This window comes from Hydra vulgaris, chromosome 14, assembly GCF_038396675.1.
Source record: "Hydra vulgaris chromosome 14, alternate assembly HydraT2T_AEP".
NCBI classification, from domain to species: domain Eukaryota; kingdom Metazoa; phylum Cnidaria; class Hydrozoa; order Anthoathecata; family Hydridae; genus Hydra; species Hydra vulgaris.
Window position 1 is genome coordinate 22,449,760 of NC_088933.1, and position 18,666 is coordinate 22,468,425.

An 18,666-nucleotide genomic window follows, 5' to 3' on the forward strand; every position below is an offset into this window, starting at 1 on the left:
GCCCTTACTTTCTCCTTGCTCACCTGGGGAACCTCCTGATTCACAACCTCTGTCTCTTCTAACCTTCCTTCCCTATCATTCTCTTGATTCATCAGTTCCTCAAAATACTCCTTCCACCTTCCCAAGACACTCTCCTCACTAGACAACACATTTTCATCTTTATCCTTAATCATCCTAACCTGCTGCACATCCTGCCCAACATGGTTTCTCTGTCTGGCCAATCTGAACAGATCCTTTTCCCCTTCCTTAGTGTTCAACTTCGAGCGCTATTTACTTAAACATATTCTTCTAAAAGCACGGAAAAATTTAATTTTTAATGTTATAAAATCATGAATTAATTTTTACTATTATTATTTTTTTTTTAAATATTAAACTTCAGATCACAAAACCAAAGTCTGAGATCAAAAAATAAAAAGAATAACAACACATATTAAACAACAAAAACATAAATAAATTTCAAAAGTTACCAAGTGCATTTAACTTTAGCGTTTCTAAAATTAATATACTTTTCATTTAATTGATAGATCAATCATAAAGATATTTTGCATTTATAAAAATAGTTTTATGGTAGATCATTTTTTAGTAATAACTGTCTAAGTTTAGCCTTAAACTCATTTAACATTGTAAGAGTTTTAAGTTCAGTTGTGAGTATTTTATTCTATGCCTTTGGTCCTCTAATTGAAATTGAAAACTCAGTTGCCGCAAAATAACTTTTGGGTTGTACATAGGTGTTACTTGAATATCTAGTTAAACATTTATTCTGATTAGTTTTGAATAAGAGATTAGAAGTTTTTGGTATAACACTTTTATTAACTTTGAACATAAAAATTAGTAGATGATAAATATTTATTTGGTAGATATTTAGTATATTCAACTTAGTAAACAAAGGTTGGCAGGGTGTATAGCCGCTATCATTGGATATAGTTCTGATTGCATGTTTTTGCATATTAAAAAGTTTTTTTTTATTTATTTTTATTGGTACTGCACCATGCAATACTAGCGTAATTAAAATAGGAATGAGTAAAAGAAAAATACAAGAGTTTAAACAAATTGAATTTAAAAAAGGTTTTGCCCTATAAAGTAGGCTCCTTGATATTTTACCTTCCATATATTTTATATGATCTCTCCATGTTACTTAATCGATTTGTTATATATATGCCCCGCTTATTTTTATTTAATAAAAGATAAGATAGCTGTAAGTTAAAAACTTTCTTTTTCTATTCAATCTTTTTTTTAAATTATTTCCCATATTTAACTCTATAGATATAAATAAAGGTGTCAAAAACACAGAAGCTATTGATTATATTACTGAGATGGATAGAAAATGACAAAAATGTAACAGAAAATAAACAACATCACTTCTTTATCTTCTTTAAATGTCAGAATAGCACTAAACCCTTGGCGTGTAAATAGCAAAATGCCATAAAACAAGGTAGAAAAACCAGAATCTTGCAGATCAAATTAGGACTTTTGATGTATAATTTGGTAGACGATGCAAGGCTGACACGGTTACTAAGGTGTGGTTAAGGATAAAAAAGATTACCGTAGCCAGTAAAAACGCAAATTTATCAAACTAGTTTTTACCACAAACTATATATTTTTGGAATCTGCAATAATTGAATTAAGTGATAAAGCATTAAAAAAAAAATATTTCAAATATTTTTAATGGGGTTGAACCACCTTAAGGAACAAATTTCGAATCAAAACTGGAGCAATATTACCTTCAATAATGATAAAAACCTTATATACTATTCTTTTTTTAAAACATTTAAAACCATTTATGACGCAAACTTACTTGGATAACAAAAAGGACTTAAAAATCTTCGAAAGTGAAACAAAAACTGTATATTAAATATCTAAAATCTAAATCAGGCAACCATAAAAATAACTATTTAACTTATAAAAATAACTTTGAAAAACTCCGCAAAGATGTGAAAAGAAATTACTACTTCGACTTGTTTGCAAAGCACAAACATAATTCAAAGCATGTTTGACAATTCGCGATGTTTTATCTCCACATTTTTGAGTTTTTTTAAAATTTTACAATCGAGTTAATTCAAAATCCATATCAATAATCTTAAACAATATGCACAAAATGAGTGAAATAAAGCTAGAAATGCAAACTAGTTTAATTATCTCACTGCTGACATTAATTAGAGTTTAAAATATTATTAACAATTACCTATAGAATGATAATCTTTATTAGAGAATGCAAAAAATGTGTATTTTTGACCAGTCAACTCGCTATTTTAAGCAAAAGTTTAGAAACAAATTTTACTTTTAGTTATTATTATTTGCTGCAGTGCTATTGTCACATGACCAAGTGGCCATTTTGTTTTCTTTTATTTTTAGTAAACACAATTTGCTCATGTTTTATTGTATATAAATTGGTGAAAAAAACAAGAAATACAGCAACAATTTGTAAGTTTGTTAATTATTGTACTAATAATATAACAATTATGTAATCATTTTTTAATTGTATTCTCCAAATATTTCTAAAATATATTAAAATATTTAAATACAATATTAAACTACTTATACTTAATAACACTTATACTGTCATTGGTACTTGTATTATTTTTTTAGGGTATGGCAAAATCTACAGTAACCAGAAGCAATAACAACATATGGCTTATTGGTTTTCCAAAAGAAACCATCTCAGGTGCTCGCCTCCCTTCAGGCCAAGATGTCATGAAAAATTTTGTACTCTATCACCGTGTACAGAAGCTAAACATTAATAAAGCTGCACAACAAGTGCACGAGCAACTGCGCCCATTTTGGGTAAAATCAAGGCTGCCTGTACGACAAAAACATCACATAATACAGAAAATTAAAGAAAAACGAGTTGCTAAACGTCAAAAACAATTTATCAGGGATGTCGATAATGCAGCAAAAGATGCTGTATCAAAAATTGTTTACCGTGGACGGAGTGGGTTATCATCAACAGCAGAGTCAGCTGCAGACCAACAACTGGACAGTGCAACACATTCAACAACATCATCCGTTTGCCATGATTCTAATGAAGATGATAAATCTGATGAAGAATTTCTTGTACAATCAGCATGCTCAAGTAAAACAATTTCTACAACACAACGCAGACATCGCAGAGACATTATATCTCCCAAAGTTGCAGCTGTGCTGGATAGGATAAATACCAGCATTAGATCGTATCTTCAGTCATGGTTTTAATGCAGGCTTACTGCTGATGCACCTGTGAATGATATTTTGTTGATACAGCGTTTGCATGACTACGACGATGCAGTTCTTGGTTCAACTGGATTAAAAATGATGCTGCGTCATTCTTGGTACATGAATTGGCAACTCTTGCTCTTTTTTTATCTCTCCTGTCTGACAAAGAAAAGACTGATCTTGTTCGCACAATACAAGCAGATCGAGGCCCACATCTGATGAAAACACTACCACAAAGTTTTGACAATTTGCGTGCGTCTAAAACATTTTTGGAAATATCCAATATTGATGCCAGTTTTCTTGATGTACCTATTGGAAATGTATGTAAAATATCCAATAATATAACATGCGGTTTTAATAAGTAGCAACATTTATAGTTTAACTAAGAAACATAAACAGAACTAAGAAACATATTTTTTTTAATCTTGACTTTTTTGATCTTAATCTAAAGACCTTGCGATTTTCATTTATTTGAAGTCATCATATAAATTCAAATCATAAGATTTTTAGATCAAGACTATTAAATCAGATGACCTGGTCAGATACTCCTTCTTTCCAAGTTGCAGCAGTGTTTGTAAGGAATCTGGTTTGCATCAATGACTCTGCAGAATGGGGAGTAGCGTTGGTACAACATTTTAATGAAACCATCACCAAAGACGAAGAGTAGAAACAATTTTTGCTTCAAGTAGTTGAACAGCATAGGAAAAACTTTGCAGAATATAATCGTGAACTGCTAGCTAAAATTTGAATTATTTGCATAATCTACATAAATGCTTATTAATTAATATTCAAGCGAACTGAAATTCAATAAAATCTTGTTTTTCAATCATTTTTGACCTAATTTTTGAAATTAAAAAATAAAAGGCATTGCAGATTTATATATTTTTTCAGAATTATATATTTTGTTTCATTTGTATAAAAAAATCATAAAACATTTATAATCATATCATATAACACTGTATCAAAAGTTGGTAGCGAACGATCAAACACCAAAATCGGAAACTTTCGACTCCTTGGGGGACCTCGAAACATTGTCCAAATGGGCTAAAATTTGGCAGGTAAATTACTGTTACCATACAGACATATTTAATGGGGTGAGACATCTATATTTTAAAACTTCATAATTTTGGGACACCCTAATATATAGAGAGAGAGACAGACAGACAGACAGACAACTAGCCTATATTTATTTTATACTTATTGAACTTCAATAAAAAAAATATAACAAAAGTTATTATATAAAAAATAAAATAGTTAAAAATATAAAAAAAAATTCCTATAAATAAAAGGAAAGAATCCAGAAATGGAGGGTTAACCTTAAACAAGATTACTAATACTTTACATAAACTGCTATCAATAAAAGTATGGAATCCACAAACGGATGGCTAACCTTTATTACTATAATATTAGTTAATTAACCTAATACTACTTTACATTAATAAATAACCTAATATTACGTTACATAATGTGCTTATCAAGAAATTGAAAGAATCCAGAAATGGAGGTTTAACCTTTATTATTATAATATTATTTAATTAACCTAATATTACTTTACATTAATAAATAACCTAATATTACTTAACATGACCCATTCGCATCACCCATTTAAAATGTTAAATCCGCCCCTGATTATCATGTTTTTTTTGTTCAATGTTTGTATTGTCTTGTCTTATTATTATTTTTTCCTTATAGTTTGTTTAATGTTGGTCATTCATTTTTAAAGTTGTATATATTTTGAAAAGTGTATATCTATATGTGTTTGAATACATTTCTATGTGAGTATAGGGGCGTATAGGAGATGTGTATATAAGCGCGTATGTGTAAACTGTGCATGCGTATCTATACATCTGTATATGTGTTTATGTGTGTTTGTGTATGCACGTAACATGTAAATCTTTTTATATTTTTTAAAGCCTTTTTTTTAACTATATTTTATTATGTTTTTTATCGTTTTGATTTTTTGATAGTATTACTTCAATGTTAAAATTTTTTTTATTATTTTTAATTTTTTTTGTTATTGTTATTTTTATTATTGTTATCGATATCATATCATTATTTTCTTGATTTCTATTTAAATAATTGTTTTATATTATTGTTAGTTGATATGTTTTATCTTTTTTTTAACTGTTTGTAATTGACTATCATTGTACATATAGCTATTTGTGTTTATAAAAACATGTAACGTATTATTATTTTTACCATTATTTTTTTTATTACTATTATTGTTATCATTATTGTTATTAACAATATTTTTTCTATATTTTTGTGTTGTGATTCTATTCCATTCTTTAAGGTCCAAATAGGCTAAAATTACCAAAACAACACTTTTTGTTTCAGTAAAAGTGATAGCTGTAAAATTTCATCTTTCAAAAAAAAAGTAATTTTTTTGTGAAAAATGCAAGTCTCTCAAAAATATTTATTTTTCGTTTAAGAAGTTATTCTCTGCCGATCAGTATGAGGTTCTTTATTGTGTTGCCCAATAAGCTGTCCCTAACAAAGTTTTGGGCCAATAGGATAATTTTTTCTGCCCAGCCATTGGCACATTCAACTAGCTTAAGAACCTTTTAGATATGTAAAATGTCTAACAGTCATTTCGCTTTATTCGCCATTTCAACTCCCCAACAGGAGTTGAAATGGCGAACAACTCCTCAGCTATCCAGCCAACTCATTGAGCCCCTACTAGCTCAGTAAGCTCCTACAAGCATGAATCGCAATCTATTGAAACCCCGTTTATTAAGCTCAATAGACCTGCTAACAACTGGTAACTTTGGTTTCCCCATATGAAACTGCTCAGACAAATTAAAATATGCCATTTTTATTATCTTTTTCTTTTCCGGATTCATCACCTAGGATACATTCTTAGTCATCCTATAGGAAAGCAGGTATGAAGCATTTATCAAACACCTTAGGAATGAATTATTATTAATATTTTTAAAAAACTTTAAAATATAATCTCCCCCCCCCCCCCCCACAAAAAAAAAAAAAAAGCAAAAAGCGATTGATAATATAATTTAACTATTAATGAAAGGCTTCTGATTGAGGAAAATGAAATAGTGGTACATCTCCTAAGGATTAAAAGACATAGCTTCTTGTGGTCCCCATGTTAAATATCTCTTTGGTCAATGGCCTCTTGAGGAACTTCAGGGCCTCCTTTTTAATGTTGTTTAAAAACAACCTAACTTGTTACCCGTTCTAATCAAACCTGATGTACTCCGTCTTATCCACCTCGTTCTGAGTGACCAGCCTTTATAAAATCTTACATATAATGCTTTCCTGTGCATTTCCTGTAGCTTTCTGATATTAGTGTCTTCCTCTTTTTTTCTATATTTGCGTCTATTTTGACAGGACAACCAATGTTAGCTACAAAACTTAACTTTTTAATTGACCAAAGATGACTTAAATCCGCATGAGACATGTTTTTTTTATAAGAGAATTATACGTTTATAAACATATAAGGTTCAGGTTATGTTTAAAAATTAGGCGTATGATAAGCATTTTGTTGTGTGTTACTCTAAATCATCTTTATTAGCAGAGTACTGAAATTTTCGTTGGTGTTTATTTGATGCATGAAAACCATTTAATGAGGTTACTGCTTTGCAAAACAGAAATATTTATATATAAGTATTGATGATTTCTTTCTTGACCACAAGGTCTTCGAGAATGCACACGGTTTAGTAAACTTAAGAATAATTATGAGCCTCTTAAAATATTTTAACATCGACAACAAAACAACATTCATTTACAAAAGATTTAATTTTTTTAAATTTTACAAAAATCATTTTTTGATAACTGATTTTGTTTTTTTGGTTATTAATAGCCTCAGCGGACTTCAGAGAATGGCAAAAACTTGAGAAATATCCACAAAAAATAAAAATAAAACCTATTTCTGGTACACCCTTTTGTAATTTAGAGCTTTTGGTAAAGCTCTAAATTACGCCTGTTTTTGAGCACAAATCTAATAATACCGGAATTCTTAAAGGTGTTTACTTAATGTATGAAAATCATTTCATGAAGTTGTTTTTTATTAGAGCAAAATAAAAATATTTATATATCAAATTCGAAGAAAGTTTATTTGTCTTTTCTACAATACTTCAGAGAAAACGCGCATTTTTGTAAGTTTAATCATATTTCTGAGCCTCTCACTACATTTTGAATAAACATACCCAAGCCCAACTCCAAAAACCAAAATATGCTTTTAAAAAGTCATAATAGCACTATTCTATACTTAGACATCATTGTTAACTTTATTAAAAACAAAATGAAAGATAAAAATAAATTTCAATACATATTAATCCAAGATTGATGTAACGGACATTTATTTTCGAAAAAATCAATTTTTTCAAATTTTACAGCTATCACTTCCTGGCTACGAAATTTTTTTTTCAGTTGATTTAAAAAAGTCCACTAAAGCTAAGGCTTTAGTGGACTTTAGAGAATGGGAAAAAAATGAGAGGTATCCAGAAGAAAAAAAAGTTTGTTTTTGGGACACCCTAATGAACACGAATAATAGTCAACTTAAGTTATAATACTACCAGGATGTCTAAATGATATAGTTAATTATGTTGTCTTTTGCTAATCATCATTTGCACATTTTTTTTCACCATTTAGTTGTTAAAAAAAGAAAAAGATCAATAAAAAAAAAATTATTTTTTCTGAAATAAATGTCATATACATAGATTTTACGTGCACACCTATGTTTAGATAAAACTGTTATGATAATTTCAAATCAAGAAAAAAAAATTTTTCTCTGCTAATCGTTATTACAGTATTGTTAATATTGATCAATGGTCACTCTTACTGAGTCTTCTACTTTGTACTTTTTTTAGATTTCATTAGTGATCTCTCCTAAATCTTTTTTCATCATAAAAAATTAGCATCTGCTAAAGCTGTTTCTTTTAATTGTTTTCTATTTTAGTTCTATATATTGTAACAAATGTTTTTCGTTTTTGCACTGAACACCATGGTCATCTTTTAGCTGAGTTATCTAGTAATGCTCTTACTTTATTTAATCCGCACCACAACTCTGTTAATACCACGTTTATCTTTTTTCTCTGTGTACCAACCTTGTTCGTTAATGTTCCTATTTCGGAGTTAAAGAGTTGATAAAGCTTGTAACCACAGTAAATTAGCCTCATTGACTGTAGTGGCCTTCCTTGGGGAGGTGACTGATGTTAAATTTTTTTTTTTACTTTAGAAAACTCTTTATGTGCTCAAAAATGCACCCGTATAAACATTGTAAAACTTACTCTAGCTGCCATGTCTGAGCTTCTGTTATACGTTTGTAAAGTTGTTTCTCTTTTACATTTGTATCTAAAGTGATTTCCTGTTTAGACTCTTCTCCAGCTTTTGGTCTGGACAACATACCTGTTATAGTCTTGCAGAAGTGTTCTCAGGAGTTGTCATCTATATTTTCAAAACTATTTATCAAGTGCTTATAAAAGTCCTGTTTTCCTGCCTGCTGGAAAGTGAAGTCTGTTATCCCTATTTTCGAAAATTGAAGAAAAAAAAGGCATGTTTTTGGGAAACCCTAATGTTTATTTTTGTAAATATTACTTTTATTATTATGACAATTATTATTTATTCATGTTCGTTAGGTGTTTCCCTAATATAAGTTATATTTTTAAACAGTAATGTAAGTAATATTTGTAAACAGTTTTTAAATGTAACCACCAACTATTTCAGGAATATATTCATTGTTATATATTATAGGGGTACATTGATGCCTACTTTTGGCAGATGCCGATTGGTAAAGGCTGATGCATTGGCATCAGCCCTAAATTTGAATTTTTACTCTTTTCTTTTTTTATAAATAGGTAAAGGAGAGTATGTAAAAAATTGTTTAAAAAATATTTCGAAAGGTTTAGTGGGTTTTTTTTTGAAATTACCTACGGAAGGATAAATATTTACAAAGCCATAATTGGTAGGATATTATTTTGATTTTAAGTGTTAATTTTCAATTTTAAATGCTTAATTTTTCTTAATGGCTGCCTGTTGAAAATAAATGAACTTATTTAAATTCACAAGAAATAGGTGTAAAATTTTTCTTGAACAGAATATAAAATAAATTAGATGACACGAAAATTGTAAACTTTAAGTATTCATATAAAATGATATAAATTGAAAATTTATATTATTTTATATGAATACCTTCCTATTTTCTTAACAATTTTATTTGCTTGATTAAATTTGAATTTTTTTGCTTTTATTTTCTAGAATCGATCAAGCGTTATTATGCAAAAGCAACAGACAATGAAACTCGTACATAATTGGCCTCCTGCTTGAAGTATGCACCTCATCATTTAAATGGAAGTAGACGGAAATCCTACAAGCATGAAAAAGAAGATGAAGAAGTTAATTATAGAAAAGTGATAAAGAAAATCAAAAAGATGAAGTACCTGTGAAGTAGAAGGTGACGTTGAGTTAAACGAAAACTAAGCTAGTGGCGAAAATAAAAAATAAATTACCCTCCTACCCCAACTTGTAAAATGTTTTTAAAAAAAGAATTTTTTAGTAAATTTTTAAAAAGTGTCATTTTTCCAAAACGTTTTAAAAACGCAACATAAGTTCAACGTTGTTTTTTGATATTGAGTTAATGTTGATATTTCAACGCCGCTATCTTGTTTCCAAATCATCGCATAAATCAACGTTTGTAAATCAACATCAGTTCAACGTTTATTTATAGACGTTGAATCAATGTAGATATTTCAACGTCGATTTTTTTGTTTCCAAATCAACGCTTAAATCAACGTCCTTAAATCAACGCGTTTTTAACTTTGAATCAACATCAAAATGCTTGCTGGGTAAATAACATTGCAGCCACTATAAATTAGAGTGAACTACTCCATAATTGCGTAGTTTTTAGATAAGAATCTCGAGGTTAACAGTATCAAATGCTTTAGATAGATTTAAAAAAATTCCGAGTGTATAACTATTGTTTTCAAACCATTCAAAACTTAATTCAAAAAGATCAATTATTGCATGTACCATGGATTGGTTTTTGCGAAAACCAAACTGTTTATGATAAAGAATGTTATTTTTTTCAAGATAAATGTACAGTCTGTTGTGCATAATAGGCTCTAGTATTTTAGAAAAACTTAAAAGTATGGAAATTGGTCTTTAGTTACATTTTATGAAGTCATCGCCGCTTGGTATATTGGAACTATTTTTATTCATTTTAATTGGTCAGGAAAAATGCCCTCTATTAAAGAAAGATTAAAAATTATAAAAATAGATTATCTGAGCCTCATTTTACAATATCAGGGCAGAGGCGAGTCTACGAATAAAATGAGGGAGATGGTGAATCTTTAAAAAGTACCCGACAGGGTTCTAAAAAAAAAATTTTAACACACAGACACACACACACACACACACACACACACACACACACACACACACACACACACACCTCCCCCGTAAAAGCGCCTCTTTTCGTTAATTTCATCCAGTCATGCATGCACTCTTATTTGTTTTCAGCATACTAATCGCTAGCCGAAGATCATAAACTGAAAGCTCAATTTCATCCATGAAAGAATCTGATTTTTTCAAGAAAGATTTAAATGATTTTATTCACTCAGGAATTGCACCGGCAAGTTTTGTCCCTACATTTTTAAAAAAATCTTCAAATCTTTTTGCAATTTTATTATTTTCAAAAGCATCTTCTCTATTATCATCTCCTTGCAATCTATTTAGCAAATTATCAATTTTCACACATCCCACTCCTATTATATCTTTAATTACATTCCATGTTTTTTTGTATTTCCAAATGTTTCATTAAGCAATGAAGAGTAGTATTTTTTTGATTGTTTTTTTAACTTTCAAAAGAACTTTTTTATATTTTGTGTTTAATTTCATTTTAGACCCCCTTAATGTGTTCTATCTAATGCAAAAACACTAGATTCGAAAAATTTTAAATCTAGTGTTTTTGTATTAGATAGAACACATTAAGGGGGTCTCTGCATATATTTTTCAAAAATGTTGTTTTTTGGGACACCCTAAAGTATACACTAAGTAAACGTGTTTTTTTACGAGCTTTGGTAGTAAGTAGTTTAAGTGGTTTTCAAATTGATTGTAGTTTGGCGGTCTATATAATGCTGTTATAAAATTAACGAAATAATTCTTATCATTTTCTAACCCTTACAACACAATTGAAGTTTTACCCTCCTTCATCTGTGTCACATCATTTTCTAAGGTAGGAATCAAATTTTATTTGCCCTAATATCAATATTATGTAAGACCTTAGTTTGTTTTAACTTTTGTTGTTCTTTAATTTTTATTGTCCTTTTTTTTCTTAAAGCTACTTTAAGACTACGAATCATTCTACTGTAATGAAATCTTTGCAAACTAACTGTTCTTCCGTCATTGTTGAATCTGATGATACTGCTGTGTTTTTATGTATTCTCTTATTTCTTTTGGCCTGGCAGATATTATGATCTCTGCAACTCTATAAGATGTGAGTTTTAAACAATTAAAGTTTGCTACAGAACCACCAGCCATGACAATGACACTGCTAATCAATGCTGTATGTTGGTGGGGTGTTTTACCTTCTCACGCTGCTGTATGAGCGGTAGACTAAAGTATAGTTTTAAAAAGAAGAACAGAATTTTGATAATTGAGATGGTCGTTAAAATTAAATTTAATATATGTTACCATGTCTAGTTCGTTGCAAGTGTAACAAGAAGAAATTAAATAATCTAAATTTATAACTTGGCCTTTAAGTTTTTAGTTAACTTAAATATTCTTTTCAGACTTCTTTCTATACAAAACTCATATCTTTTATTTCTACCTCAAAGATTTCATTTTCTTTTCTCAAGCTGATCTTAAACAAAAGCAGTATCTTCCTCCTTGTCATTCACTTTTCTCATATTATCCTTTAATATTTTCTCAAACATAATACGAGTACGTTCTTTACTATATATGTATAGATCTTTAATCCAAAATACTTTATTTATTTGTTCTTTGAATAAATTTTTTTTCAATATCTCAATTTTAATCCTTTAAAAAATATTATTTAATATTATAAAAGTTTAAATTAAAGATGAATTGAGGAGATTTCTTACTTTTTTAATAGTTAATCTGAAAAACAAATTTAATGATAAAAATACTTCAAGAAAACGTCTATACTAAAAAGATTTAGAACTTTATTTTTAAAAATGTTAACAAATGTAAAACGTAAAACTATTTTTATTTGTTAAATAATTATTTTAGGATTTTTTAAAAATTTTATTTTATTTTTTTAAACTAGCTCATTTTATTTTGGTTAAATCTTTACAAACATTAAATTAAAAAATATATATATAGAAATTTGATAATAAAATTCCCTACAAACTCTTTTAAAAATGGTATAAAACGTTTTAATAGTTGCCCTTTTTACCCCCTGAAAAGATTTTTATTATTTTCAAATATAAAAAATAAAATAATAAATTTATCCTGGGTCCTGAATGATCTAAGAATCAAACTGATTTGTTACACAAATGCTTTAGTGTAGCAAAGCAATTGCTTTTAAAAACAAAGAATTTATTACTGTCTTCATCAACAAGTATTTATATACATATGTATATACGTATATATATATATATATATATATATATATATATATATATATATATATATATATATATATATATATATGTGCGTGTATACATATATATATAAATATATATATATACATATGTACATATATATATGTCTATATATATATATATATATATATATATATATATATATATATATATATATATATATATATATATATATATATATATATATATATATATATATATATATATATATATATATATATATATATATATATATATATATATAGATAGATAGATAGATAGATAGATAGATAGATAGATAGATAGATATTTGGGCACTCGAAATTATTTGTTAAAAAGACAGAGGTTTTAAAAAACTAGCAAATCTGCTTAAATTACCCAGACCACTAGGTAATATGAGCACTTTAAATTAGCTTAAAAAAATAACATTAACTAAGTAAAAAAGTATCATTCTGAAAAATAGAACTATTCAAATTACTAAAAGATATTTAGTATTGTTGAAATATTTAAAAAATTTTACTATGTTTTGTTTTTATTCAAAAATAAATTAAACCCACTGCAATTTAAGGATTTTAAACAAGGTAATTTCAATAAAAAAACACTGTGTAATTTGAGCATGCTCATATTACACAAAAATAGTATCTTTAAATAAAGTCAAAACAAAATGTTTCTATGCATTCTTTTTCAAATAAAGCTGAAATGGATTTCTAGCTAACATATTTTTCTTTTGATGAAAAATTAAATTTCATTATTTTAACATCAAAATTTCGCGTCACAGACACATTCATACTCAACGCCATTAATGCACGTTCTCAAACCTTTTTGCCTTGTTTGTTCTCGGTGATAACAAACATATTTTTTTTCCGGTCTGCAACATTTGTTTTTAAACAATATGATATGTTAAGTTTTAAAAGATATGTTAAGTTTAAACAATATCTATATATATTGTTTAAAACTTAACATATCTTTTACGATGGAGTATGAAAATATGTATATATATTTTCTACAAAAAAAATAAAAATTATATATATTCAAATAAAATATATATATAAATCTATGATAATTTAAAGACCGGAATTTTAGTTAAATAGTTTTATGGCATTATAAAATAGGGATGGCTCACATCACAGTAATGTTTGAATTTTGAGCTTAGACTTTTAAATAAACCTTAAGAAGTTTAACTTTAAAAGTCTAACTAGTCGTATGTCAATTTGTGTGTTCTTCACACTCATATTAATAAAAACTTTCATATAAAATGGAAAAAACAGATTTTAAACTTGAAATAACTAATTTTTTTCGACCTTTAATATGTTTGCAGACATATGACTGGTTAGAAATTAAACATATAACTTAAAACTTGTTTGAAAAAGTTGTTTTCTCAGTTTAATGTTTTATCTTCATTGAGAGCAGCACTATTTTATACCAAAATATGGTGCATCAACTATAAAGCAAAATTTTATATCTAAACTTGAGTAATTAAAAAAAAATTTAACTTTGTTTGATTTTAGACAAACTAAAGCGCTAGGAGAAAAAAAAAAAATTTTTTTCTAAAAATTATTCGGGTTAAAAAATTGCAGCGAAACATAACCTTTTTATAAAAACGCAAAATTCGTGTATTTTCCAGTACATGCATTAACCGCGTTGAGTATGTGATGATAATATTTTAACAAAGCAAAAAATTTAATAGCGTTTTAATTAGATGAGAGCCGCTAAATACTGCATATAAATTTACGCCAATTGTACTGATTCCTGTTATCACCACATAAAGTCGATTCAAAAAATACAAAGCAACTTTAACTTCACTGCTTACATTTAAGAAATCTTTAAGTATGCTCATATTACCAAGGTGCTCATATTACCCTAATCTACCCCTATATATATATATATATATTATATATATATATATATATATATATATATATATATATATATATATATATATATATATATATATATATATATATATATATATATATATATATATATATATATATATATATATATATATATATTTGCTTTTTAAGTATGTGAAATATTTTTACAATTGTTTTCCACGTTAAAAAATTCTGATAAACTCACCCATTTGGATATTGGAAAATCGGATTGTAAAGCATCCCGAATATCACTAACAACTCTATCTAACCGGAGGTTATCATTTGGTTTAAAATCAACTATATACTTAGTCCTCCATTCAAAATATTTGTTATACTCATATTCGGAATGCAATAGAAATCTGATGTAGTTCGCTAAGGATTCTGGGGACTTAAATAGTCTTGCATTTATGAATGATCCTGGAATAGCAATCTTTTCATCATAGTTTGAACCTCCTAGAACAATTGGTATGCTACCTCTGAAAATAGCATTCCAATATTTTTCGGTAATATAGTCTTCACAAAAGCTATTTTCAAATGCCAATGAAAATTTGTAGCGTCTCAATCGTAATTCGCAAGCATAGCTGTTTTTCTCGCACTCTTTTTTCTGTTTAAAGCTCAAACTACAACTTCCGTAAACATCAATAGGTAAAAACTGTAAGAGTTTTTCTACGTACAAATCTCTAAACGTGTTGCAATGGCTTACTACCCATGCAATTGGCAAGTCTTTCTCTGAAAAACTAAGATCCATTTCCAACAGTTCTTTTTCTTGTTCTTTTTTGTCCGCTAAGTCAGAACTTTCAGTTACTTTAAATATTATCAGATATTTATACTGTTTTAGCCAATTTGACGATGGTATTTTTTTTTCTTCGTAATACCCGTAGGGTGCAAACACGTGGGAGTTGCGATTTGTTGTAATTGTCATATTAAAAATACCGTCAAAATTTTTTCGTGCAACGTTTATTGTATTATACGCCGACTCTTTATTAAGATAAGCCCAAACTTGGTTTGAAGGTCGAAATTTTGAAAGCTCTAAAAGCATTTTTCTTCCAGGCATATCTTTAACATGAAAAATAATTACGTCATAATTTGAAATTATTTTCTTTAAAGATTGTATTTCATTAAATCTCACAAACTGAGAAATTTTCCAAGTTCCGTTACTTTCAAATGTTCCGTTATATAGAGGTAATTTTTTTTTCTGCAATGGTAAAGTATTTTTTTCGTTAAAAAACTGTTCCACGGTTACACCTTTTATTGTTTCATCTGGTAACACCAAATAGCGAGAAAAAAGCAATATGGAAATCGTTTTATAACTCTTACTTTCAAAACAATTTTTGCAGTAGAATTTGTTGGGTTTAATTGAATGCAGCACTATATTAATTATCCCCATAAAAAAATTAAAACCTAACAATACGATAATTACAGCACATAAAAAGAGCTTTGTGCAAAAACCTATTTGTTTCAGAAAAAGTTTTTCGTCCATTGCAATAAATTCAGAGATTCAAAAGGCGTGCGACAAATTTTTTTTAAAGTTGTCTAGCAACAAGTAAGATTTTAACTATCGTAATTTTTCGTGAGGTTGAAAACGTATTCACTGAATTAAAAAGTATTCAGTGTATTAAAAATAGATTAGTTAAAGTAAATTTATTTTCACGAAGAACTTGACTTTTTTGAATGCCTTAGATTAAGTTCAACCTTTTAATTATCTACTTATACGCAAGATTAGATTAAGTTCAACCTTTTAATTATCTAATTATACACAACTTTGTCGAGTTTTTTATATTCGCTCCTTCTCACTATTTAACATAATGAATTCTCCAAAAAATCTCCCAAAAAATTATTTTCATGTAACAAATACAACATATTAACAAATACAACAATTACAACATATTACAACATTTTATACTAGGTATAAAAGACTTTTTTTTTTTACAAAAGATTTAATAAAAGATGGAATTTTCTTCTTGATTATATTGTTTATTTATCTTACTTGTCTTTCATAGACGAATTTATAAACATACTATATTCACCATCACTGTGTGATTGTGAATATTGTTGAATAACAACTTTTCAATCTCTGTGTACTATTAGAGAAATTGTCAAATTACTTTCATCGCAATATTTTATTTTTCTTTGAATCCAAATTAATAAAAAAACCACAACAATAAAGTTTTATTTTGAATATTATATTATGTTAACGTAACCTTGTGTAGTCAAAGAGGGATTGGGATCTCCAAATTTCTACACCTTAATGTTTCACTATTTTCTATAATGGGTCGTCCATAAATTACGCAACGCTTTAATATTTAAAAAATACAAGTAGGAAATCTTTATCTTTTACGCAGCAATTTTCATTAAACTTAATGAGGTATTTAGATTTTTCATTTAACTTAAGGCTCTGCGAGGAGGCTTAAGGCTCTACTTTAGATTTGTTTTGTTTAGTTTATTAGTAAAATTTAGCGTTGCGTAATTTACGGACGACCTCTTACATTAAATTTTGTTCTCAACGTTTCAATTTTTTTATTTAACATAATCTTAGTTTAAAAATATTTATTATTTATTATAATCACAATTAACTTTTTTATTATATTAAATTTTTTTTTTTTTAAAGTTTGGAAAAAAAAAATTTTTTTTCATCATTTATATAGAAAAAATTATTTTTAATTAAATAAACTTTGACTTTGGTATTCTTTTTCTTATTAGTTGAGGTAGAAAATAAATGATTTAACGTTTTATCATTGATGTCATTTATAATTGATTATCATTGATGTCTTTTATTATTATTCATAAATTTTTTAATATTTCTTCGTTTTTAAAACTCATACGTATTTCATTATAATATAAAATGCATAAACAATAATATATAATAGATAAAATTATATTTATATTATTTGATGTTTAAGAATTTTTGATGTTTAGGATAAGGGGTCGTCCATAAATTACGTCACTCTTTAGGGGGAGGGGGAGGGGAAGGTGAAGGCGATTTTGTGACGATTTGTTACGGGGGAGGTGGTCTCAATTTTGTAACGTAACATTTTTTTTACTAAGTTTTAAATCTAAAGAAGACTTTCTTTTAATTAAAAGAGTACCTGACCAAACCAAAACCCTCAGTTGATATATTTAATTTATATATTTAATTATTTTAGTTTATATTAAATTAATTTATATATTTAATTATTTTAGTTTAAATAATTTATTATACAACAATCAGCTTGGCTTTAAGAAGAATAACTCAACCGAGCATGCGATTATTCAGTTGGTACGTGAGATTTCCAATTCTTTTGAAAAATCTCAATTTACATTAGGAATTTTTATCGATCTTTCAAAAGCATTTGATACTGTGGATCATGATATTTTACTTTATAAACTTAACTATTACGGAATAAATGAAAGAGTTAGTAAATGGTTTCATAGTTATTTATCCAACAGAAAACAATTTGTTTCTTGTAATGATCTTAATCATACACAGTTTTTAAATGTTTCCTGTGGTGTTCCGCAAGGTTCCATCTTAGGCCCTCTGTTGTTCTTAATATATATCAACGACTTGCATAAAGCATCAAATCTTCTAAGTATTATGTTTGCTGATGACATAAACTTATTTCTATCTAACAGTGACATCTACCTACTATTCTCCGTTATGAACAAAGAACTTCAAAACATATCTAAATGGTTTAAAAGTAACAAATTAACATTAAATGTAAACAAAACAAAATGGATTTTTTTCCACCCGCTTTCCAAAAAACGTTCTCTACCCCAAAATTTTTATTGACCATAATGAAATAAAAAGAGATTCTGTAACTAAATACCTGGGGGTTTTCATTGACGAGAACATCACATGGAAACATCATATTAACTATGTCTGCTCGAAAGTTTCAAAAAGTATTGGAATTCTATATAAGGCGCGTACTCATTTAGATAAAAATAATTTAACTAAACTTTATTATTCTTTTATTCATAGTTATATAAGTTATGGAAATATTGCCTGGGGTAGTACTGATCAAAGCAAGTTACAATGTCTCCATCGCCGTCAGAAACATGCGATCCGTGTA

The 18,666-nt window shown here is 27.7% G+C and overlaps 1 protein-coding gene across 1 annotated transcript; it reads right to left on the reverse strand.

Moving 5' to 3' along the window:
• Window positions 1-2,919: 2,919 nt before the first annotated feature.
• On the reverse strand, window positions 2,920-16,134 carry LOC100207300 (4-galactosyl-N-acetylglucosaminide 3-alpha-L-fucosyltransferase FUT6). Its single transcript, XM_065817746.1, has 3 exons — window positions 14,826-16,134; window positions 3,724-3,926; window positions 2,920-3,498 (listed from the first exon to the last, which is right to left on the reverse strand). Exons 1-2 carry the CDS (start codon window positions 16,098-16,100, stop codon window positions 3,837-3,839), a joined length of 1,365 nt encoding a protein of 454 aa, XP_065673818.1. The 5' UTR covers window positions 16,101-16,134; the 3' UTR covers window positions 2,920-3,498; window positions 3,724-3,836.
• Window positions 16,135-18,666: the final 2,532 nt, after the last annotated feature.

Excerpts from the sequence above, each read along its gene's own strand:
- LOC100207300 (XM_065817746.1), bottom strand. The coding sequence starts at position 16,100 with ATGGACGAAAAACTTTTTCTGAAACAAATAGGTTTTTGCACAAAGCTC. Across the intron at positions 3,927-14,825 it reads ATTTTCCAATATCCAAATGG|CTAGCAGTTCACGATTATAT; the intron begins GTGAGTTTATCA and ends TTCAAATTTTAG.